Below are 25,319 nucleotides of genomic sequence, written 5' to 3'. Positions count from 1 at the left end.
CCTTGTTTTTTGACATAAGCCAGAGCGGTAGTATTGTCGGAGTTTATCTCTGTACCACTTTGTCTCTGACTATGTGCTCGAAGCTCTTTAGCGCAAGGTGAATTGCTAATAGCTCCTTGCAATTTATGTGCCATGACACCTGTTCTTCCGACCAGGTGCCTGACACTTCTTTAGATCCTAAGGTTGAACCCCAACCTGTCTCTGACGCGTCTGAGAACAATGTCAGGTTTGGGTTCCGTACTTCCAGGGACACGTCCTTTTCCCTTCTAAAGGGGGTTCAAACCCACCACGTTTAATTGATCTTTATTTCTGCTGAGATTGGAAACGTGTTCGAGAGTTGTTCCTGTCTTCCAACTCCAACTCCTTCTCCAGGTAAGACCTGAAGCGGCACGAAGATGCAGTCTGCCTAGAGAAAAGAATGTTCGAGCGAGGGAAGGGTCCCCAGAAGGCTCAACCATTCCCCGCGAAGTGCGCTCTTCTCTCCAGAAAGCTCGATACTGTGGTACAAACCTTTCTTTATTCTCTCTTGAGAATGGAAATACTCGAAAACCCCCCCCCGAGAATACATCTGAATCCCCAGATAAAACCATGTTCTGGCTGGGGACCATCTGAGATTCTCGAGGTTTACAATCAATCCTAATGATTTCGTCAGTTCCAAAGTTGTTGACAGATCCTCCAAAACACTGCTTTTGAGACCTGACCCTGATGAGCCAGTCGTCCAGGTATAGGGAGACGTTTATCCCTTTCATATGTAGTGTCTTGACACATTTTTCATCAAGTCTGTGAAGACTTGGGGAGCCGTGACAGGCCGAAACACAGGGCCCTGAACTGATAGATCCTTCCTCGAACATGAAACGAAGGTACTTCCTCGATGAATGGTGAATTGGGATGTGGAAATATGCGTCTTGAAGTCTAGGGACCCGCCATCCAATCTTCCTTGACGGAGTGCTGCAAGGACTGAGCAGACGTTTCCATGCTGAACTTCTGTTGTTCTACGAATTTGTTCAGCACCCACTTACATCCAGTAACTGTCTCCATCCCTCCGAAGCTTTCGCTACAAGAAACAAGCGATTGTAAAACCCCGGGGAGCTGTGATCCAGTACCAGTTCTATTGCTCTTTTGTCCACATCTGCTCCACCCTTTGACGAAGAGTATCCATCAGAACAGGGTCCTGTATCTGGCGGACAGTTCCCGGTCGGGTGATGTTGTCAAGGGGGGGAGGGGCCTGTCCTTGAATGGGATATAATAACCCTTCTTGATGATCGACATCGACCAAGGATCGGATCCTATGTCTTCCCAGGCTCCCGCAAAGAAATGTAACCTGGCTCCTACAGGTGTCTGGAGGATAGTTTTTCTCATTTTCCCTTCTTAAAGGGACGGAAGGAAGGATATCTTCCCCTTCTCTCTGTTGTCTTCCTTCTGGCGATAGATCTAGCCGGAGGGCCTCCCGAAAGGCTGCTGCTGAGCTGGAACGAGCCCCTTTCTTTTTTTTTCCTCACTGGCCACAGGTCTATTCTTCCTTGAAGACTGCCAAAAATAAGGAGATCTTGAGTGCCTTCTCAGTTAGTGAATGAGTAATGTCTCTCACCAACTGAGAAGGGAATAATGTTCTGAAAGAGGCGCAAACAACAAGCGGACCTCTGCGAAGAGAGACGGCCCCTTAGTGAGAAAACGCACTGTGAACCGCCCTCTTCGTTTAGTATTCCCGCACCAAAGAGGGAGCAGACTTCTGCCGATCCATCTTGGAACAGCCATTATCAATACATGTGAGGATACTATGTAAGGCTTCGGGGTTTAGTTGTTCCTTTTCCTGGGACTTCTTAGTTAGAACCCCAAGGGACCAATCCAGGAAGTTAAATACTTACTAAAGTGGTGGAAAGTCCCTTGAGGAGGTGGTCCATCTCGAAGACCCCATTTGTGCTCTGGCCGAATTTAAGGCGTGGGTCTCCTCGAGGAGTCTACGAGACTCAAGAAGTCTGACTCGGCTGAAACAAGGCAGAGACAATCCCACATTCTCCCCCGTTTTCATACCATATGCCTCTTCTACCGTTTAGTTTAGCAGGAGGGCATACAACTACTGTCCTTCCTAACTCCTTTTGTGTCTTGATCCAGGAGTCAAGAGATTTTAGGGCCCTCTTCATGGATATGGCCCGGCTTCATTTTTCAGAAGGAGGAAGACTTGTGTGCTTTCGTACTTGAAAAAAGAGAGAGCGTGGAGAAGGAGCAGCAGCTGGAGTCAACGAATCTCCATACTCTTCTAAAAGGAGAGAAAGAAAACGAAACTTTATAATTTGAAAGTCCTTCTTTTATTAGTAATTTCGTCCTCCGGAGACGTCCTCTCAAGTTTAATAGGCTCGGAGGAGAAGGCTCCCTTCTTTCGTCTGTCCTCCTCCCTTGATCTCTTCCTTTTCCGAAGAACAAGCACTTCTAATAGGAGAGGGACTAAGAGTTTACTCTCTCTCTACGCCTTATCCTTAGGAGAGTCATGGATAATTTTAGTTTGACGCCTGGAGGACTCCTGGCGGTTTGTCAGGCTCTTTCATGTAGAGAATGCGCCTGGCGTTTTAGTAGGAGTATCTCGCTCAGAATACTCCTGGCGCCTGGGAGGAGTTATCATGTTCGGAATACTCCTGGCGCCTGGCAGGCGCAACGCGCTTCGATACTCCTGGCGCCTGGTAGGCGCATCGCGCTCCGATACTCCTGGCGCCTGGGAGGAGTATTAGCTCAGAATACTCCTGGGCGTCCTGGGAGGAGTTATCGAGAACGGAATACTCCTGGACGCCTGGCCGGCGGGTATCGCGTTCCGAATACTCCTGGCCCATTGGAAGGGCCACATCTAGTTCCGAATACTCCTGGAGCTTGGGCAGGAGTATCGATCATGGTAGGCGCATTTCGCTTGGCTAGGCGCATTGCGCTTAGCAGGCGCTTCGCTCCTATCAGGAGGGCTTCCTCTTCTCCAGCGGGATCTCGGCGCTTGGTTGGAGTTCTAGGTCTTGAACGATCTACAGGAAACTCAGGCTCTTTGCGCCTACTTGGCGCCTGGCTCCTAGCTGGCGCCAGGCGCTTGGCAGGAGTTACTTACTTTTCCACTTTCTCGCCTGTCTAACCGCTCCGCTCCCCCCAGAGATGGCCTCTGTGCGACAACTCCCCTGGAAGGTGTCGTTGCGCCTGACAGGAGATCGGTATTTGGATCTTTTAAATCGGAAGCCTATCATCCTTCCTTACGAGTAGTCTCTTGGAAAGTACTTACCCTACCAAAGACGCTAATTGCTCCTGCATATTTAGCAAAATTTTCCTGGTCGAGGCCTCGTTCGAATCAGGAGAGGAGATCTGGAAGGTGCTTGAGGATCTCTTACAGTCCAAGGATCTAACTCCTTCCTAGCCTTCTTTATTAACCGAAGGCGCATCTTCTTCAGAGAAGCGCTCGGGGCTAGAATTGAGTTCAGTTCTTTTCAATTCCTCTTCAGGGGGCGACGGGAAAGCTTCGACTCCTTCCATCCTCTTCTCGGAGAAGGCGAACTAGAAGACGAAAAGCACTCTCGTAGGACGCTTTTCCTATAGCGGTCCCCTGGCAGTCTCAGATGTAAACAGAATTCGGCCGAAGGGGACGCCTGCTCGTTGGGGATTCTCCACAACCTCCGTAAGGCTTTCAACTTTCCTTCTCCTCCGGGCCAGGGAGCTTGGAAGCTGTCTAGACCTGAGAGCGTCGGCAGAGACGACCAAGAACGCCCCTCCACCCACACTGGGGACTACTAAAAATCACTTGAAAAACCGCACATTCTTTTCTTTTTACCTTCCAATGCTGCCATTTTTTTCCTGCATTTTCTGAAGGGAAGCTCTGAGTTCCGCAATTTCCGAAGCAGAATCAGAGGGGTTAGCAACCTCCGGTGTGAACGGGCTGAACAGAATGCAAATAATTATCAGAAGCAGCAGCTACAGAACTAGATAGAAGTTCACGAGATCTAGATTTCCTGCGGCTTTTGTAAACCGCCTTCCTCTCTCTATCTTTCTCTAACTTCTTCAAGTAAGAAGTTAGATTCTTCCATTCTTGCGCACGTCAGTCTCTCGGCACTCGTTACATGTGTTCTCAATCGAACACTCAACCATTCTACATCCCACTGCATGCAGTGTGAGGATCTACCGAAGCTTTCGGAATCCTCACCTTACAGCCCTCATTCACACACACTCTGAAACTAACACTAGAGTCAGACATATTCAAGAAAATCCAAACCCCTTGTTCGAAAGCTTACGAACCTAATCCAGCTGCCGCTAGTACCTTCCTATTGTTAAAAAGGGGGAGGACCGAGGTTTGTAGGTGCCGTGTCGGAACAAAAAGAATTCCAGTCAGAGGTAGTAACAACAAAACCTGTTGACCACCGACCGGTCGACAGAGAGAATCTGATTAGAAAACAAAAGGGAATGGTTCCTAGTCCTGCCACCCAGAGCAGGGGCGGTAGATCACCTGACCTACCTGTAGCGATTCAGTGCCGCGAAATTTGAATTTCTGTCGGGGACGACGGAGTCGATAGCTATGTATATATCTGACAGGTAAGTTGAATGTATGAAATTTCAAGTACTGTACCTATTTTTAGAAAGACTAAATGTACTTAAACATTTTTTTTTATTAATTCATGATTTTGATTTCATAATTTTTAATACAAGTAAAACATTTGGCCAGTTCTTAATGAAAATTTAGTATATAGTTAATTTTCCTTAAATATATATTTAAAATGTCTGCTATTTCAATTCAGAGTAACAGTACTTCTACATCCTTTTAGCTATAAAAATAAAATCTCATTTCCTTAATAAAATTTGGCTGTATTTCTTAAAACAGCCTATTTAAACAAAAATTTTATGACCAAAGTGGAAAAGATTCGAAACTCAATGGCCACCAAATGCATATCTTGCTTTCTTTGTAGATCTGTGAATTAGAAATTCTCACAAAATCCGACACTGACCACAACTTCCAAATACATACCTGAATTCTGATCACCACCCCATTCATCCCAGCCACTGCTACTTGATGGTTTTGTTGCAGATACCCGTGACACAACAGCTGTGTTGCTATGGCTCTGTAGAAGTGAAATTGGCTTGTAATCTTATGTAGTACTATAATAATCAAATTAAAGGTTTTTTTTACTGACAAACATGTTATTGTTATAATACAATTAAGTTTGTTCATACTTACCTGGCAGATATATATATAGCTGTATTTTTTCTGACGTCCGACAGAATTTTCAAAAGTCGCGGCAACACCGTAGTGGGCGGCAGGTGGTAGTACCCATTTCCCGCCGCTGGGAGGCGGATATCAGGAACCATTTCCCATTTTCTATTCATATTTTTATCCATGCCACTGTCTCCTGAGGGGAGGAGGGTGGGCACTCTATATATCTGCCAGGTAAGTATGAACAAACTTAATTGTATTATAACAATAACATTTTGTTCATGAAACTTACCTGTCAGATATATATATAGCTGAATCCCACCTTCGGATGGTGGGGAAGAAGACACAGAATAGGATTTTTAGGAAAAACTTAAATTAAGTAGATGATGTACATCTTTGGTTTCCTTACCTGTTAGCAAAGTAGACTCTGTGATTAACTGTCACTTAGCCTGCTTCTGCTTTAAATCAGATGTTGCCAGCCAGGTGGAGACCTTTAGTAGCTGGCTGCGCGGTCTGGATGCTCTGTCACGGGGACGTGACCTCAACGTGACAAGACCATCGAGCCAAACATATGAGGGCTACGAATCAACTGACCCCACCACCTGACCAACTAACCAAAAAAACGACCCCTGACAGTTAATCTAAAAAGAATGGGGAGATTTTCACAGAAGATCTCACCATCAACCAAAAACACAACAAAATAAAACTAACCTACCATTCTAAGCTAAGGGATAGGGAGAGAGCTACCTTCAGCCCCCAAAAACTGTGTCCGCAGAAATGGTATGGCCCCAAAGAACTACAGTTCTCGTAAAATCGTTTCTCACATCCCGAAGGTAATGTGAGGTGAATACGGAATTGCTCCTCCAAAAGGTGCTATCAAAGGATATCCTTGATAGACATATTCCTTTGGAAGGCAAGAGAGGTAGCTACGGCTCTGACTTCGTGAGCTTTCACTTGTAAGAGGCTCAAATCAGGGTCTTCTGGCAAGATGAATGAGCCTCTTTAATGACGTCCCTCAAAAAGAAAGCCACAGCATTCTTTGACAAAGGCCAATTCTGGTCTTTTCACGAGCACCAGAGATTACCTGAGGGACCTCTTACCTCTTTAGTTCTGTGAATATAGAATTTGGAGAGCCCTGACAGGGCACAGGGCTTCTCTCTGGTTCTTGACCCACGAGACTCGACATACCCTTTGATTCTCAAAGCTCTTGGGCCAAGGGTTAGACGGGTTCTCGTTCTTAGCCAAGAAAGTTGGACTCAACGAAGCAGGGGGACAGCGTTGTCCCCCTTGAATCCCACTTGGCTACTGAACGCTTGGATTTCACTAACTCTCTTCGCCGTCGCCAGAGTTAGTTAGAAAAAAGCGCTTTGTCTTCGTCAAGTCCCCGTAAGAAGACGCTTCGTGGAGAGGCTCAAAAGGACTTGACATTAAAATTTAAGAACCACAATCGAGGGTTCCAAGAAGGCGGTCTCGCTGTTGGAATCTTGGGTGGTTTCAAATGATCTCAAAGGTCGTGGAGATCCTTGTTGTCAGAAAGGTCCAGTCCTCTGTGTCGAAAAAAAAACGGCCGACAACATACTTTTATATCCCTTAATGGTCGGGACTGCCAATTTTTGTACATTTCGTAGGAAAAGCAAAAAATCGGCGGGGTATCTGGTTCACAGAGGTCGTGGAAGAGGAAATTCCTTCCTTTCTGCACCATGGCCCTGAAGGAGGCCCACTTTGATTGGTAAAACAGCTCTTGAAGAGGGGGGGGACTCTTCTAGCATTAGCTTGATTGCTCTTGCAAGCTGCTTTCGAAAAACCTCTCGCTCTGGCCAACTTTTGTTTTCGATAGTCTGGGAAACGCAGTCATGATCCAGAGCGGAGAGGTTTTTTGGTGATACCTTCAAAGTGAGGCTGTTTGAGTAGATCTCTCCTCCAGGGCAACCGTCCTTGGGAAGTCCACAAGGAATGTCATGACCTCTGTGAACCATTCTCTTGCTGGCCACATCGGGGGGTCGATCAGGGTCAACCTTGTCCCTTCTGACGCTTGCGAACTTTTCCTCATGACTTCCCCATGATCTTGAATGGAGGAAAAGCATAAAGGTCTAGGTCTGTCCACTCCAGAGCAATGCATCCACCGCAATTGCTTCCTGGATCCAGGACCGGGGGTGGAGCAATACAGAGGAAGCCTTTTCGTCCTCGACGTCACGAACAGGTCGACCAGAGGACGTCCCCCCACAACTTCCATAGTTGGCAGACCACACTTCTTGGTGTAAGGTTCCACTCTGTTGGCAGGATTTGATCTTGTCGACTGAGAAGGTCCGCTCTGACGTTCTGCACACCTGCGACGAATCTCGTCAGAATCTGATCTGTTTCCACATCTGCCCATAGCAGAACTTCCCTTGCCAGGTGAAAAGGGATCGGGAGTGAGTTCCTCCTGATTCTTCAGATATTGGGCAAGGGCTGTGGTTGCTGTCCGAGTTGACTTGGATGACCTTGCCTGTCACTTTGTCTTCGAAGAACCTGCAGCGCAGGAAGATCGCTGCTAGTTCTTTCACATTGATGTGCCAGGCTACCTGTTCCCCTCTCCAGGAGCCTGACACTTTCCTCCCCTCCTAGTGTTGCTCCCCAACCGGAAATGGAAGGTGTCTGAAAAACAACACCTAGGTCGGGGCTCAGAAGATTTAGGGATAAGCCCTCTCGCAACTTTCTGTAGGGTCGAGCCACCCATCTTAAGTGGCTTTTACTGTATTTGAGATCTTTAAGAATCGCATTCAGATCCTCCTTGGCTTCCATTCTTCCGCTAGGAAAATTGAAGAGGCCTGAGGTGGCAGTCTTCCCAAGGAGACAACTTTTCCAGCGAGGAAATGGTGCCCAGCAGACTCATCCATTCCCTCGCCGAGCAAGTCTCCTCTCCCTAGGGAAGGCTTGAGACTTTTCTCTAAGCCTAGTCGCTGACGTTCCTGGGACGGAAACGCCCCCGAAAAGCCACTGAATCCATCTGAATCCCCAGATACACGATGGACTGTGTCGGGGGGTCAGGATTGTGACTTTTCGGAGTTGACTAAAAGTCCCAGGGACTTTGCTAAGGCTAAAAAGTTGACTGAAGGTCCTTCAGACATTTTCCTTTTCGACGAAGCTTCTTGGTCAACCAATCGTCGAGGTATTAGGGATATTTTCTGATCCCTGAAGAATGTAACACCTCGCCACCATTCTTCATTATTACGGTAAATACCATCGGGGCCGAGCTGAGACCGAAAACAAAGGGCTTGCCTGAATTGCCCATACTCTGTTTCCTAAGACGAATCTCAGGTACTTCCTTGAAAGAGGGTGGACAGGGACGTGAAAGTAAGCGTCTTGCAGGTCTAGGTGACACCATTCCAGTCGCCAGGTCTCAAGGCTCCTAGCACTGACTGAGACGTCTCCATTTCTTGAACTTGCTTTTTTCTGACAAAAAGAATTGAGCCTGCTTACATCCAGACTGGGCTGCCAACCCGACGACTGCTTCGGTACCAGGCAAAAATTCCTGCCTTGTTGTAGAAGCCTGGTGACCCCAGGTCCACGACTTGCTCCACCGCTCTTTTTTCGATTCATCTGATCTAAAAGATCGAAAAGGATGGGCGTTTCTTCTCTCCCTGATAAGACAGGGAAAGGTCTCTGGGAGTTGATGTTAGAGGAGGAGGATGCAAAAAGGGATCTTGTACCCTTGTTCTACGATCTTGAGAGTCCAAGGGTCCGCCCTCTCTGCCTCCATGCATCCACAAAAAAAAACTTCAGTCTGGCCCCGACTGGCGTCTGAAGGACATGCTCTTCATTTGGTTGACTTCGGTTTAAAATTTGAAAAAAACTCTTCCTCTTGAAAGTCCTCTCTCTCGAGGAGCTTGCTCTCGAGGGAGGAGCTCCGCGAAAGGGTTTTAAACTTTCTTCGGAGGTCTCACAAAACAATGATGTCGAAGGAACTGCTGGACGCCTCGAGGACTGTGCTAAAAGGTCCTGGGGTCGGGCCCCCCCCTTCTCCTGCAAACTAGTCTCTAGATCTTTTACCAACGTCTGGGGGAAGAGTATGGTCCCGAAAGAGGGAGAAAAGAGCAATTCCGCTTTCTGAGCGGGAGTAACCGACTTTGCGGTGAAATTACAAAGAAGAGCTCTTTTCTTAAGGAAAGCTGTTCCAAAGTGCGAAACTAGCTCTTTCCGAACCATCCCTGACGGCCTTGTCCATACATGACAACACACTGGACAGCTCCCCAGACTAGAGAGTCAGGGCTTCTGAATTGAAGGTCAAGAACTCCCAGCACCAGTCCAAGAAGTTAAAGACTCCCAAAACGTGCGCAGCAGTCCTTTTCAAGTGGTGGTCCGTCTCCGTAGGAGTCCAGGACACCTTTGCAGCTGATAAGAGGGACCTCCTCTGGGCGTCCACTAAGCTGGAGAAGTCCCCAAGTTGCAGACGAAGGAACCTTCACACCCACGTCTTCCTTGGTCTCATACCAAATGCCTCCTTTCCCGGCGAGTCTAGAGGGAGGAAGGGCGAAAGTCGTCTTGCCCTGATCCTTCCTTCGAGTCATGAAGTCCTGGAGCTTCTTGAAAGCCCTCTTGGTTGAAGAGGAAGTTCTTCATTTCACAAACTCCGGTTGTCTTGAATGACTTGGAAGACGAAAGTTGCTGATGGGTGGAGACCTAGGAGCTGCCGGCTGAAACTTGTCCCCGTAGGACGAACGTAACAGCCGCACAAGAACCTTATAGTCCGAGACAGAAGAAACCAAAGGAGGTTCCTCTTCCACTGAGCTCGCTGGACTACTATGTTCCCTTCTTCTCTAAGAGGAACCGGTGATCGTCCATCCAGGAGAGGGCGTACGTCCAGCAGGTCTAGGCTTGAAACAAAGACTTCCGCTGCTTAGAAGTTGACGCTTCATTTTGGCACGGACTCGTCCTTACGATGATCCTTAAAACTTGCAGGGAAGGAAGAAAAGAAACTCTTGGGTGCGACGAGCGTCCTGTGAAACGACGGAGACTGCCTTACTCTAACTGAGAAAGTCTTATGCTTCTTGATAGCACTACTTCTAAGAAACTCCTTATGGGGAGACATGTCTCTCCAAGCGTCCACACGAGCGTCCTGACGAGAGGCCTCAAAAGGCGTCAGCTTTTCGTGAAAAGCGTCCTGCTTAGCATGGAAAGCGTCCATGCTGAGCATCCTCGAAAGCGTCCTGCCTTGTTCGAAAAGCGTCCTGCGAGCGTCCTCAAAAAGCGTCCTGCTTCACGCGGAAAAGCGTCCTGACGAAAGCGAAAAAAAAAAAGCGTCCTGCTAGAGCGCAAAGCTATATTTTCAGGAGAACGGATACGGCGATGATCCGAAGGCGGGGAAAGACGAAACGAGGAGAGAGAGAAGGAGACTGCTTCTAGTCCTCTTGACGGGGCAGCCTGACGTCCTTTCTCCGCTTAGGCTCGACTGCTGCTGGGCGAGTCTTCTGAGCCATAAGGGTAGAAATCTGGTGGTCCTGAAGGGACAAAAGAATATTCTTCGTAGGTGACGAACAAGACGGGGCAGGACTGAACCTGCGAGAAGGCGAGGGGCGAGGGACGCCTCCTTTCTTCTCACAGGTACAACTACCTGCTTCTAGGGATACGCGCCTGTGCGTGCAACCCATAGACCTCAGGGATACGCGCCTGTGCGTGCAACCCAGAGGCCTCGTCGGAGGAGATTTTACCTCTCTTCTGAGGAGGGAAAGCGTCATAGGCTTCCTCCGAAGAAATCGGCGATGCCGGACGTGAAGCGTTCCTCTAGCACGAAACGTCCTTTTCAGCGGCAAGAGTCTCTCCGAGCGCTCCACCCCTTGCGCGGGTGGGGGGGGGAGGACGCTTCGGAGGACGAAAAACAGTCCTTAAGGATGCGCGCCCGTGCGCGCTCCTTGACAGCCTGGGACTTTGCAACAAGGCCTGCCGAAGGGACGCCAGATCGGTGGGGAGCCCCCCGTAACCCTCTTGCGGCTTTCGACATACCCTCTCCCTGAGTCCTGGGAGTCCGATAGAGGTCTCAGCCTAGAGGCATTATGGGGCCGATCTGACGCCCCCAACCCTCCACAAACACTAGGGGCACGATCACAAACTTTCACAGGGCCAGTTTCCAAGGCCAACACTTTAGATTCAAGAGTGCACAAGAGAACTCGAGAATCAGAGAAAGGGCATTACCTTCTCCAGACACAGAAACAGGGCCCGGAGGCAACATCACAGGTTTAGGTGAAACAAAAATCTACCGGTGTTAGAGGAGGAGAAATGTTACATTCCTTACCTTTTGTAGAACTGCTCCTGGAGGAAGCCCTCCTGACTCTACACACTCCAATTTACGCCGATAGGTCTATACATCTTCCATCCATCATCGGTCAAATCCTTGCATTCATTGCACGATCATCAACCAAAAAACAAACATGCCCCCTGCATTCATACAAACTGTGTGAGGATCAACTGAAGGTTTAAGAAGCCTCACCTTACATTCACTCCTCACCACACACTCTGAAACTCCCTGTACTTGATCCTGACATCATGTACACAGAAAAGCCAATCCAAATTCAAAAAACAGTCCACTATTACGCGTGCCAATCCAACAATCCAGAGTCGATAACCAAAAGTCAATCCAGATACTTAGAAGCGAGATAATCCAAAAAATCCTAGACGTAGGTTACTGCAAACAGTTGTTTCCAGCACCGGCGACAGAAAAAATATGAATAGAAAATGGGAATGGTTTCCTGATATCCGCCTCCAGCGGCGGGAAATGGGTAACTACCACCTGGCCTGCCCACTACCGTGGTGCCGCGAGTTTGAAATTCTGTCGACGTCAGAAAATACAGCTATATATATATATCTGACAGGTAAGTTTCATGAACAAAACTGTTTTTCCAGACATATCCTTCTCCCTTCAAGAGATAGAAAGGTTTGTGGTTAAGCACAACCTTTCATCCTTCCTTTTCCATTCTCTTGGTCTCTTTGGGCCTAGGCTAGAAGAAAGGTGATAATGCTTAATTCCAGAGGCCTTTGTATTGGGAAAAAAGGCCTGATGTGTCACAGGTTATAAAGCATATTAAGAGTTACTTTATGATCTTTTCATTATTCAGAAGTCTCCTGTCATCACAATGTACAGAAATAGGACTGGAGTCGCAAGAAGACTTCTAGTTGCTGTACTTATATATATAAGCTACTTTTAAATTATGAAAATAAGAAAACAAAAGCTATGCAACAGTACATATTCGGAAAAAAAACTGTTAACTTCTAAACCACAAAAGAAATTACAGTACCCTTGTACTATATTTTTTTTATATAGAATTAATATTTCTAGGGAAGTTATGAATACTGATTTGGTCTATGATTCAGCAATATAGAAATTTTTTCAAATTAAAATATTTATAGATCCTTAAAAAATCAATGAATGTTCTAACTTTCAAGACATTGTTTTTTTTTTGTAAACATTAGAACTTACAACATGGTTTTTGTAAAAATTAGAACTTATAGCTACTGTTGTGGAATACAAGCAAAATACACTAAATCCTCGCCCAATTTAAGACAAAAAGTATCAATAAATAAGACCAGTGAAAATTCCAGACTATAATGATATTATGAAAGGTTAGTTTACTGACATTTCTGTGATCATTCAACAACATCAGCTTTCCATACAATCAGTAAGGGTACTGTTATGTATTAAAAATAAAACTAACTTTAATCTGTCCCAGTATAAAGAGCATTTACATACCTGATCACTAACTAGGGAATTGAAGAAATCATCAGTGTCTTCTGCTGGGGTAGTATCCCAGCTTAGAGAGGCTGTGCCAGAACTTTTAGCCGATTCTGTGCTAAGCATGGCCCCTAAGCCTTGTTTGTCATCACACCCTGCTGCATCAAGCTGTATTTCATATGAGAAAAAACCTTGCCAGGTGAACTAGAAAACAGGTCTCACAGCTACAAAGCATGATGTTCCATTGCTCAAATCAGCTAATGTGACCAAACCAACCACTCCAAATAGTATACGTAGTGCAAAGTTTAAAGAATCAATAAACCTTTCACAACAGGAAGCTGAAGTTTCACATGAGAAGTTACTAAAGACCATGCAGCAACAATTCTTAAATTTTCAATATGTATTCTTACAAAGTTCAAAATATCCTCTTATGAAAAGCCTTAATACTAGACCTTTTTCGTATAACAAATTTCCCAAGATTTATACATTTAACAAAGATACAAACCCAGTGATTCATAACCAGAATAAAATATCATATACATAATACTTATCTTATGAAATGGCAATAATAAATCACTAATATTGTCACTATGAGAATCCAGTTGATGACAGAGGAGGTCTTTATTAAAAAAATTGGAAGAACTCCATAAGTTTCAGAAATGGGGTGTACGTTACTGAGAGTTAGAAGAGCAAAAATTAACAAACTTGATAATACTTGAGCCTTTTCTCCTTTCAACTGCTTGATCTGTTGTGTAATGGACACTCAAGTGCTTAGACCTTATGCATAGCAAAGTAAAGATACAAGTGTAAGTGGGTAGGGGTAAGCAGAAAAACAAGTTTTCTTGAGTAATTCTTATAATAGCAGTTGACATTAAGAAGATTAACCTAGGTAAAGAGTATTTTCTCATTAAAAATTTTTTCAGGCTTATTTTTTCATGTGTAGAAAAAAATCTGTTGAAAATCCTTTTTATTGAAGCTGAATACAAACTACCCTGTTCAAATGGCTTATAAACTTGAAACATCAATATGTTATTGTCATGATACAATAAAGTTTGTTCATACTTACCTGGCAGATATATATATAGCTGTATTCTCCAACGTACGACAGAATTTCAAAACTCCCGGCACACGCAGTGGGCGGCCAGGTTGTTAGTACCCATTCCCGCCGCTGGGAGGCGGATATCAGGAACCATTCCCATTTTCTATTCAGATTTTTCATACCACTGTCCCCTGAGGGGAGGTGGGTGGGTACTTAATTATATATATCTGCCAGGTTAAGTATGAACAACCTTATTAGTATCATGACAATAACATTTTGTTCATGAAACTTACCTGTCAGATATATATATAGCTGAATCCCACCATTGGAGGTGGGAAGGGACAGAATAGAAGGATTTTAGGAAACAAATTACATGCAGATGATTGACATCTTGGTTCCTTACCTGTTAGCATAGCTGACTTCGTGATTACTGTCAGCCAAGTCTGCTTCTGCTTTACTAGAGTCTCCAGCAAGGTAGTGACCTATATAGCTGGTGAGTTCTAGATGATCTGTCAACGGGAGCGTGACCACAATGTGACTAGACCATATTGACCATACTGTGAGGGCAACAAAGCTAAAAACCACCACCTGACCTAACCTATCGAAGTTAGTCCCATAACTTCTAGGCTAAAGAAAGGGAAAGCGCCTCAAGCGACCAACCCTTCAACCATAAACCAACACCAAAATTTAAAAGCACACCTATCCCTTTTCTATAGGATAGGATTCGTGCTGCTTCCTGCCCCCAACAACATTTCTGCGGATATGTATGGTCCTAGCGACTCGCAGTTCTCATATGCCGTCTTCACATCCCGCAGGTAATGTGAAGCGACACACAGTGCTTCGCCAAAAAGTATCACTAATGATATCGACTGAGTGCCATATTCTTTTGAAATGCCATTGAGGTTGCGACAGCTCTCACTTCAATGGGCTTTTTATTTTTTTCAAAAGTTTCAGATCACCATCCGGGCAGGCCACATGGGCCTCCCTGATGGTGCTTCGTAAAAAGAATGCCAGAGCATTCTTCGACATAGGAAAGTCGGGTCTCTTAACAGAGCACCATAGATTTTCAGAAGGACCCCGACAGTCTTTGGTCTTTTGCAAATAAAATTTGAGAGCCCTGACAGGGCACAGGACTCTCTCTGGCTCTTGTCCGATGAACTCTGCTAACCCCTTGATTTCAAAGTTTTTGGCCAGGGGTTAGATGGGTTTTCATTCTTAGCTAAGAAATTAGGATTCAGGGAGCACACTGCACTGTGTCCTCTGAAACCCACATATTTACTCATCGCTTGAATTTCACTAACCCTTTTTGCCGTGGCAAGAGCAGTTAGGAAAATCGCCTTTCTTGTAGTGTCTTTCAACGAGGCAGCATGCAGAGGTTCAAAGGGAGCCGACATCAAGAACCTTAGAACTACGTCAAGGTTCCATGATGGGACCTTCGGTTGCGGTACTTTAGTTGTTTCAAATGATCTCAAAAGATCATGAAGGTCTTTATCATTTGTCAGGTCTAACCCTCTGTGACGGAAGACAGCTGACAGCATACTCTTGTATCCTTTTATTGTGGGCACTGCAAGTCTGTCCACATTTCTCAAATGCAGGAGAAACTCAGCGATTTGGTTCACAGAGGTCGTGGAGGAGGAAATACCTTTCTTCCTACACCACCTCCTGAAGACAGCCCACTTCGATTGATAAACCACTAGAGAGGAAGCTCTTCTCGCATTGGCAATAGCCTCTGCCACTGGTCTTGAAAAACCTCTCGCTCTGGCCAACTTCTTGATAGTCTGAACGCAGTCAGACTCAGAGCGGAGAGGTTTCCGTGGTACCACCCCCCCATCTCAAAGTGGGGCCCTGTTTGAGAAGATCTACTCTCTGGCAGGGTTTTCTTGGGAAGTCTACCAGAGACAGACCTCCGTGAACCAATCGCTTGAGGGCCAAAAGGGGGTGGCGATCAGAGTCATTCTCGCTCCTGGCGACGCCGCAAACTTCCTTATTACCTCTCCTAAGAGTTTGAACGGGGGAAAGGCGTAAACGTCCATCCCCGTCCAGTCCCATAGTTTGGCATCTATCGCTATTGCTTCCGGGTCGAGAACTGGAGAGCAATAAATCGGAAGCCTCTTCGTTTTCGAGGTTGCGAAGAGGTCGACTAGCGGTCGTCCCACAACTCCATAGTTCTTGGCAAACCTCTAGATGGAGGGTCCATTCTGTGGGAAGCATCTGATGTTGACGGCTTAAAAGATCCGCTCGGACATTTTGTATTCCTGAAATGAACCTTGTTAGGATCACTATGCTTCGAGCTTTCGCCCATAGAAGGATGTCTCTCGCTACCATGAACAGTGATCGAGAGTGTGTCCCTCCCTGCTTTTTGATGTAAGCGAGAGCCATAGTGTTGTCCGAGTTGATCTGGACAACTCGGCCCACCAATCATTCTTTGAAGAATTGAAGAGCCAAGCGAATGGCCTCCAACTCTTTTAAGTTTATGTGCCAGGACCTCTGTTCCCCTCTCCAGAGGCCTGACACTTCCTCCTTGCCTAGTGTTGCTCCCCAGCCCACCTGAGGCGTCTGAGAACAACACTAGGTCGGGGCTCAAAAGGTTGAGGGACAGTCCTTCAGAAAGTTTGATTGGATCTTGCCACCACTTCAGTTGATCCTTGACCGCTTGTGAGATTACCAAAGTCGAGTCTAGATTCTGTTTGTCCTTCCAGTTTTCTGCCAGAAAAAACTGGAGTGGCCTGAGGTGCAACCTCCCCAGGGAAACAAACTTCTCCAGCAAAGAAATGGTTCCCAGCAGACTCATCCATTCCTTCGCCGAGCATGTTTCTTTCCCTAAGAAGGCTGACACTTTCTCTAAGCATTTCTGCTGACGTTCCTTTGATGGAAAAGCTTGAAAAGCCGCTGAATCCATCTGAATCCCCAGATACACGATGGACTGCGTGGGGATCAGATGGGACTTCTCGTAATTGACTATTAGGCCCAGGGGTTTCGTCAGCTGCAATGTCGTCTGAAGGTCCTCCAGGCACCTTGACTCCGAAGACGACCTGATTAGCCAGTCGTCCAGGTAAAGCGAGACTTATCTTCGATAGGTGAAGCCATTTCGCTACATTCCGCATGAGGAAAGTAAAAACCATCGGTGCCGTACTCAGACCAAAGCAAAGAGCCCTGAACTGGAAGACCTGCCCTTTTAAGACGAACCTCAGGAATTTCCTTGATTGAGGATGGATCGGGACGTGGAAATAAGCGTCTTGGAGGTCCAATGACACCATCCAATCCCCTGGTCTCAAGGCCCCTAACACAGACTGAGATGTTTCCATCCTGAATTTTTCTTTCCTCACAAAAAGGTTCAGTCTGCTGATGTCTAGGACAGGTCTCCATCCCCCAGACTGCTTCGGAACCAGGAATAACCTGTTGTAGAAGCCTGGGGAATCCAGCATCAGGACTTCTTCTAAAGCTTTCTTTTCTAACATTTGGTCTAGAAGGTCGAGCAAAATCTGTTGCTTCTCTGACTGGTATGCGGGCGACAGGTCTATCGACTTCGTGCTCAAAGGATGGCGCAGAGAGGAAAGGGATCTTGTATCCTCTCTCGATCACATCTAGGGACCAGGGTGGTCTGACCCTATCATCCTCCATGCCTGAGCAAAAAACAAGGTGAGTCTCGCACCTACAGGTTGGCCTGAAGGGCAGAAATGTCAATTTTTCCCTCTCTTAATTGAAGAGGTCTTGCCTCTAAAGGACCCCCTTCCTCTCGAAAAACCTCTAGAGGAAGGTGCTCCACGAAAGGGCTTAAATTTCTTCTTGGGGGCTTGAGCGGTTGAAGTAGAAGCCTGGGGAGTAGGGCGTCTGGAAGACTGAGTCAAGAGGTCCCTCGTTGCTTTCTCCTGCAAATTAACCGACAGATCCTTAATCATGGACTGCGGAAATAGATGTGTAGAGAAGGGGACGAACATAATTCTGCCTTCTGCGCGGGAGAAAAAAACCGCTTTCGCCGCAAAACTGCAATAGAGAGCTCTCTTTTTAGTAGTCCGGTAGCAAAATGAGATGCTAATTCATCAGAGCCATCCCTTACTGCTCTATCCATGCAAGCCAGCACTTGAAAGCTCTTCCAAAGAAAATAGAGTCTTGACTCCTAGATTGTAAATCCAAGGCCCCCAAGCACCAATCCAAGAAGTTAACACATTCCAGCATCTTAAATATCCCCTTGAGATAATGATCTGTTTCCGACATCATCCAGGAAACCTTCACTGATGACAAATAAGACCTCCTCGGAGCATCCACTAAATTCGCGAAATCGCCTTGAGAAGAAGACGGCGCTTTCAATCCTGCCTCTTCTCCCGTTTCGTACCAGATCCCCGCTCTCCCGCTCAGTCTAGATGGGGGAAGAGCAAAAGAAGTCTTCCCTTTAGCCTTCCTTGAATCCATCCAATCCTGAATTCTCTTAAACGCTCTCTTCGCAGAGACGAAGTGGCCATTTTAACGAAGCCAGGAGCCTTTCCTGGCCTTCGATGAGGCTAATTGTGAAGGGGTAGAGAGCAAGGAACGGGCGCTTGAAATTATTACTGGTAACAAGTTCTTAAGTAGATTAGTTAAAGTCTTATAGTCTGAAGCCGCTGACGCTGTTGGCTCGTCATCATCCGTAGGGCACAAATCACTGGAAGAATCTCTCTCTCGATTATCAGTGTCCTTCAAAGATCGCGATGATAATAATCCTTGAGGTCCTGTTCGCAAGAGGGTGCCTCTAGATGAAGAAGAGTTCGAAGTAACCAATCGTTGTTTCCTTGTTATCTTCGACACTTTAATATCCTGTGAAATACCTTGACGCTTTGGACTCAAACATTCTTCCAAGGCGTCCTGCCGAGCATCCTGGCGAGCCGTTAACCCGATGTTTAAGTAAACGACCGGCGCGTCCATGAGGGAAACGTCCTGCCGAGCGTCCTGATGTATAAGATGCCGAGCGTTCTGAGAAGCATCCTGCCGAGCGTCCTGGCGGGCGTCCTGATGTGTAAGACGCCGTGCGTCCTGAAAAGCGTCAGCTAGAGCGTCCTGGCGAGCGTCCCGATGTATAAAATGCCGTGCGTCCTGAGAAGCGTCTGTTCTGGCTGAGCGGTCCATGCACGCGTCCTGGCAAGCGCTTCGCTGCTTAAGACGCCGAGCGTCATAAGAAGCGTCTTCCCGAATGTCCTGAAGTTGATTATCATCATGCAAAGCGGAACGCACAACCAAACCGTGAACTTCCGTCATGGATCCTTGAGCGTTCTCGGCCTTTTGACAAAGACGCCGGCCACCTGTGCGGCAACTCACATCTCTGTCAAATTCGTCTCTCCTAGACGCCCTTTCATGAGGAACGTACTCACGTTCTCGAATGAGTCGGCTACTAGGAGGAGACTCAAAGGCCGAAAAACGCGGAGAAGGAGCCGGGGGACTGCCTAGTCCTCTTAACAGGCAGCCACCGATCCTCCTCGCCTGACTAGGTTCTGCCTCTTTCTTCTCAAAAATAGGAAGCTAACTGCTTTTGCATTTCTAAAAGCATTTCCCTTGATGGTGAAAAATTCTCGATCAGGAGAAGGACTCATCCTGTGAGAGGAAGATGGGCGAGGGGAGCCCTTTCCTTCAACTCAGGAACAAACTTAGAGCGACTGGACGCTCGAACGAGTCCTCCCCTGATGAAGTCTTGTTCCTTTTCCTGCGGTGGAAAAAGCTTCAAAATAATTATTCAGGTGAAAGAATCCAAGCACTGATTCAGGAAGGACGTGAAGCGTCCTCTTCTCTGAAACCTCTCTTAAGAGGGCGACAAGGACGACGGCCGCCTGTGCGGCACCTTGCGCCCCTGCCGCTCTCCCCATGAGAGGTCCTCCGAGAATCCCAACCTCGGCGAGGAGAGGAAGCCTCGGAAGATGAGAAGCACTCTTTAGGGATCCGTGCCCGTGCACGAACCCTGGCAGCCTGAGATTCGTCCTCAGATTCTGCCGAAGGGACGTAAGACCGGTTATTAGATCCCGTAACCCTCCTTCGGCTTTCGGCTTGCCCTCTCCCTAAGGCCTGGGAGTCCGGCAGGGGCCTAGGCCTAGAGGCATTATGGGACCGATCTGACACAACACTAGATGCACTAACATTATCATTGCACTTAGACACATTTGATTGTAGAGCAATCACTTTCGATTCCAAGGCGCGAATCGACTCCATAATCGTAGATAATACATTTCCTTCCGTAGACACTTCCTGATTGTTCGGTGGCAATACAACAGGATTAGGTTGAATTACATCTACAGGAGGATTTAATGGAGATACAATTCTACCCTGACTTCTATTCACAGAAGCACTTCTAGAGGAAGACCTCCTGATTCTATCACGCTCAAGCTTTCTCACGTAAGAATCATATGCCTTCCACTCAATTTCAGTCAATTGCTCACACTCGATGCATCTATCATTCAACATACATAAATGACTACGACATTTCGAGCACACCGAATGAGGGTCTACCGAAGCTTTCGGTAACCTCACCTTACATTCCTGCACCTCACACACCCTGAAGCTAGCAGAGCTAGATCCAGACATCGTAATCAAAGAAAAGTCAAAGCCAAAATCCAAATCAAATCCACTATCACGTATGCCAAGCCAACAAGCCAAATCAAAACCAAAAGTCAATCAGAATACTCAAGTTAGCACAAGAAGTTTCAAAATCCTAGGCGGAGGTCTGTAAACAGTTGTTTACCGACCGGCGACAGAGAAAAATCTGAATAGAAAATGGGAATGGTTCCTGATATCCGCCTCCCAGTGGCGGGAATGGGTACTAACCACCTGGCCGCCCACTGCGTGTGCCGGGAGTTTTGAAATTCTGTCGGACGTCGGAGAATACAGCTATATATATATCTGATAGGTAAGTTTCATGAACAAAATGGAATTTCATATATAGAAACCAGATTATTTTTGTTGAGCTAAACAAGGATGTACAATAAAAATTTGTTGCCTTATGCATGGCTTTCTTGAAATTTATCATTCTCATGAGAGCTGAATATGTTAACTTGTGGTATCACCATTCAAATTTAACCCTTAAACGCCGATTGGACGTATTACACATCGACATAAATTGTCTGTTGGGTGCCGATTGGACGTATGGTACGTCGATATAAAATGTTTTTTAAAAATTTGCGGAAAAATACTTTTGAATCACACTCATTAGGGGATGCTGGGAGCTCACGGATCAAGGCGATGATTTGTTTACAATCGTTACCCAGGCGCGCAAGCGCGAATTTCTTTCTTCTCGCACCAAAAACCATCAGCGACACATCTCAGAAATTATTTCGTCACTTTGACATAATTTTTGCACCATTTTATATTAGCCATTACATGGAGTATTATATATGAAAATGTGTGCAATTTCATGTAGAATACAACTAAAAACAACTCATGGTTGTAGCTTTCATCAGTTTTTAAATATTTTGATATAAATAACGATGTGCCAAAGTTTCAACCTTCGGTCAATTTGACTACCGAAATGGTCGAAAAACGCAATTGTAAGCTAAAACTCTTGTATTCTAGTAATATTCAATCATTTACCTTTATTTTGCAACAAATTAGAAGTCTCTAGCACAATATTTCGATTTATGGTGAATTTATGAAAAAAACTTTTTCCTTACGTCGGCGCGGTAACTCTTCCGAAAAAATCAGAAATTTTTTTGTCCGATTGTCGTAATGTTTGCACCATTTTAAATTAGTTGTTACATAAAGTTTTGGAAAAAAAGTGCGACAATCATGTAGAATACATAATACAATTTTTTGTCGTTGTCGAAAATGTGCAGTTTTTAAATTAGTTGTTCAACATAAAAAAGTTTTTTATTATATAAAAGTGCGCAATTTCATGTAGAATACAATAATATACAATCGATGGTTGTAGCTTTTATCAGTTTTGAAATATTTTCATATAAATAACAATAAGTGCCAAAATTTCAACCTTCGGTCAACTTTGACTCAACCGAAATGGTCGAAAAACAGAATTTTAAGCTAAAACTCTTACATTCTAGTAACATTCAATCATTTACCTTTATTTTGCAACAAATTGGAAGTCTCTAGCACAATATTTCGATTTAAGGTGAATTTATGAAAAAAATAACACTTTCCTTACGTCCGCGCGGTAACTCTTCCGAAAAAAATCAGACATTTTTTCGTCCGATTGTCGTAATGTTTGCGCCATTTTAAATTAGCCGTTACATAAGGTTTTATATATGAAAATGTGCACAATTTCACGTAGAATACAACAATAAATAATTGAAGGTTGTAGCTTTTCTCAATTTCAAAATATTTGCATATAAATCACGATAAATAGAATAAACCACGTTCGGTCAACTTTGACTCTACCGAAATGGTCGAAAAACGCAATTGTAAGCTAAAACTCTTACAGTCTAGTAACATTCAGTCATTTATCTACATTTTGAAACAAATTTGAAGTCTCTTGCACAATATTTAGATTTATGGTGAATTTTAAAAAAAAAAAAACTTTCCTTCCCTCCACGCGCGGATTCTCCGGCGCAAATCTCCGAAATGCGTACGTTGCATTCTCATAATATTTTCTCCATTTCATATTAGGCGTTTCATAGAGTTTTATATATGAAGATGTGCGCAATTTTATGTAGAATACAACAAAAAATAATTTAAGGTTATAGCTTTTCTCATTTTTGAAATGTTTGCATATAAAAAAAAATATATAAAAATTCAACATTCGGTCAACTTTAACTTGTTTGAAATGGTCGAAAACTGCAATTGTAAGCTAAAACTCTTACAGTATAGTAATATTTAATTATTTATCTTAATTTTGAGACAAATTGGAAGTCTCTAGAACAATATTTCGATTTATGGTGAATTTTTGAAAAAACATTTTTTTACGTCCGAGCGTTACGAATTCATGCATCATTTTGTGATTATATTTTCTCTGTGTTGCTTTGATTGTTTTACAATGTGTTGTATACCAAAATGATCACAATTTAGTGTACAATACAACAACAACAAAATTAACTAGTTAGCTTTAACCGTTTTGCTCACAGCGCGATTTGAATACATTTATATGTGAAATTTTGTTTTTGCGCTATCATGTATCGCATTATATGTATATGATATTTTTTTTTACTTTCTGATGGTTGCATACTAAACTTCAGGCAATGACAAATAAAGAAGCCAAAAATGAACTCTTAATCTTAAAAACTAAGCGCGCTGTGATTTAAAAAAAAAAAAAAAATTCCCCCCCCCCCCCCCAAAACACTTCAGCGCTCACGCTCCGAAGGACACCCCCCCCCCCCCCCCCCGGCCCCCCCCCCCCCATACAGGAGATGATCTTTATTATACCCCTTCAGCGTTAAAGGGTTAATGTGATGCATTTTTTACGGTTATAATTACCTGTGCTTGCAAAATTAAAAGACTTCAATTTCATACAAATCCTTTCATTACATTACTACTTATAAAAATTCATATCTTGGGTAATTATATGAAAATATAAGTGATATGACCGGTGCTTAGATCTCACAAAACCACAAACCATATGCACAAGAGAACATTGTATAAAGCAAGAGATATAATCACTAAAATCTTATAAGCATAGGGCACCCATGCAAAACAGAAATCACCCTTGTGTCTAAGCTAAATAAAGAGAGCAACACTTACTTCTCCATCTTCTAAGCTACCCCACGCTTCGTCCTCATCTCCCCATCCATCTCCACCACCAGTGACATCATCCACACTACCTAAAGCCTCGGAAACAGTAGGAGACTTCTGTGAAACTGGTGCTGATGGTTTCTTCTTTTCTGGAGAATCATCCTATTAAAGTACAGAAAGATAATGTAACATTCATTCAAAATGAAGGAATGCTTCCAAATAATATGATCCCATTAGTTGCAGAGGTTTCTTCTTCAAAAGATGAAGCTGACAAGTGAATTCAACTAAGCTGAAAAAATGCATACACTGGAATAGCATATGGGTCTCGTGACAAAATCGCAAATGGATGACTCAATGACTATCAGCCCAAAGAGATTATCCATGTTATCTCTGCCACAAGGATGATCCAATAATTTAGGTAATTAACATAGTTTGTGAGTACATTACCTAATTCTAGTGTACTCTACTTAACCCTCACAAAATGTAGCCTTCTGAGGCATTGCACTTCATCCTAAAATTTTGTTTATTTATATACCACTGAGTAGAGTAGCCTCTGTATATAAATATCAAATGATACACAATTTAAAACTTGTGAACCAACTATAGCTTCACTTTTACATTTTATCCTGTGTAAATAAGTTGTGCTTAAACTACTTACCCCTTAGTACCATAGAAATCTATACTTATAACTAATTACAGTAGTGCCTCAGGTTATGAAATTAATCCGTTCCGAAGCACCTTTATAACCTAATTTTTTTGTATCTAGAACTACATTTTACATGTAAATTGCCTAATTCATTCCAAGCCCTACAAAAACACCACAGTAAATTTTATAATAAAGCTAAATGGACCAATAAACAATGAAATACAGTGGTACCTCGAGATACGAAAGGCTCAACTTACAAAAAACTCGAGATACGAAAGCCAATGCGAACAATTTAACGGCTCTACATACAAAAAGTTTTCAAGATACGAAAGGTTTCTGAAAGTCCGAGATTCGCCCGGATAACAATTTTGAAACTCGCGCCGCGCGCTGCCATCTTAGTACTAGTAGACTCGCCACCATCCTCCTGCTCTCCCATTGGTTCCTGATGCTAGTCACCACCATGAGATCCTTCTCTCCTATTGGACAGCATCCCTCCCATCATGCATCTTATACGTACGTGGTGGCGTACCTATCTCAGCCTCTTCGTACCAACATCTTTATCATACGCACACGGCATTCGTTCAGTCCAACTATTTCGTTTAGTAACGTAAATTCGTTAGTGATTTCGTTGCAGTACTATTATCGTGTTGTGCGAAAACTTTATTGTGTAACTTATACGTAAATTACGTACAAGATAACGTAGTCATGGGTCCCAAGAAAGTTGAAATTCACGGAAAGAAGAGCATGCTCTCTTTGGAGACAAAGATGGAGATCATCAAGAAGTACGAAGCAGGTATGCGATTGAGTGTGATCGCAAAGGAATACGGCCGTAAATCCGTCGACAAATAGGGCCACCATCCTTAAACAGAAGGATACCATCAAAGCAGCTACACCGTCGAAGGGCATCACTATTTTGTCCAGCAAGAGGACCCACGTGCACGATGAGATGGAACGGCTGCTCCTCGTCTGGATAAAAGACAAAGAAATCGCTGGCGATACGGTAATGGAGACAGTAATCGCCCACAAGGCCAGCGCTATTTTCGGCGATTTGATTGCGCAGGTGGAAGACGACGGAGGGGAAGGGACTTCAACGCCAATCCCAGAGTTCAAGGCTTCGCATGGCTGGTTCGAGAAATTC

At 44.7% G+C, this 25,319-nt stretch overlaps 1 protein-coding gene across 1 annotated transcript in view; it reads right to left on the bottom strand.

Moving 5' to 3' along the window:
- LOC135197925 (N-terminal kinase-like protein) overlaps positions 1-25,319 on the bottom strand; it is a 62,918-nt gene that overhangs the window by 10,989 nt on the left and 26,610 nt on the right. The window contains 3 exon segments of the mRNA XM_064225185.1: positions 4,979-5,072; positions 12,885-13,034; positions 23,545-23,697. Coding sequence (XP_064081255.1) covers positions 4,979-5,072; positions 12,885-13,034; positions 23,545-23,697 — 397 coding nt within the window.

The sequence above is a fragment of the Macrobrachium nipponense genome, chromosome 23 (assembly GCF_015104395.2).
Source record: "Macrobrachium nipponense isolate FS-2020 chromosome 23, ASM1510439v2, whole genome shotgun sequence".
Taxonomy (NCBI): Eukaryota; Metazoa; Arthropoda; class Malacostraca; order Decapoda; family Palaemonidae; genus Macrobrachium; species Macrobrachium nipponense.
Note: the sequence above shows the minus strand (reverse complement) of the source record. Positions and strands in the feature narration are given on the sequence as shown.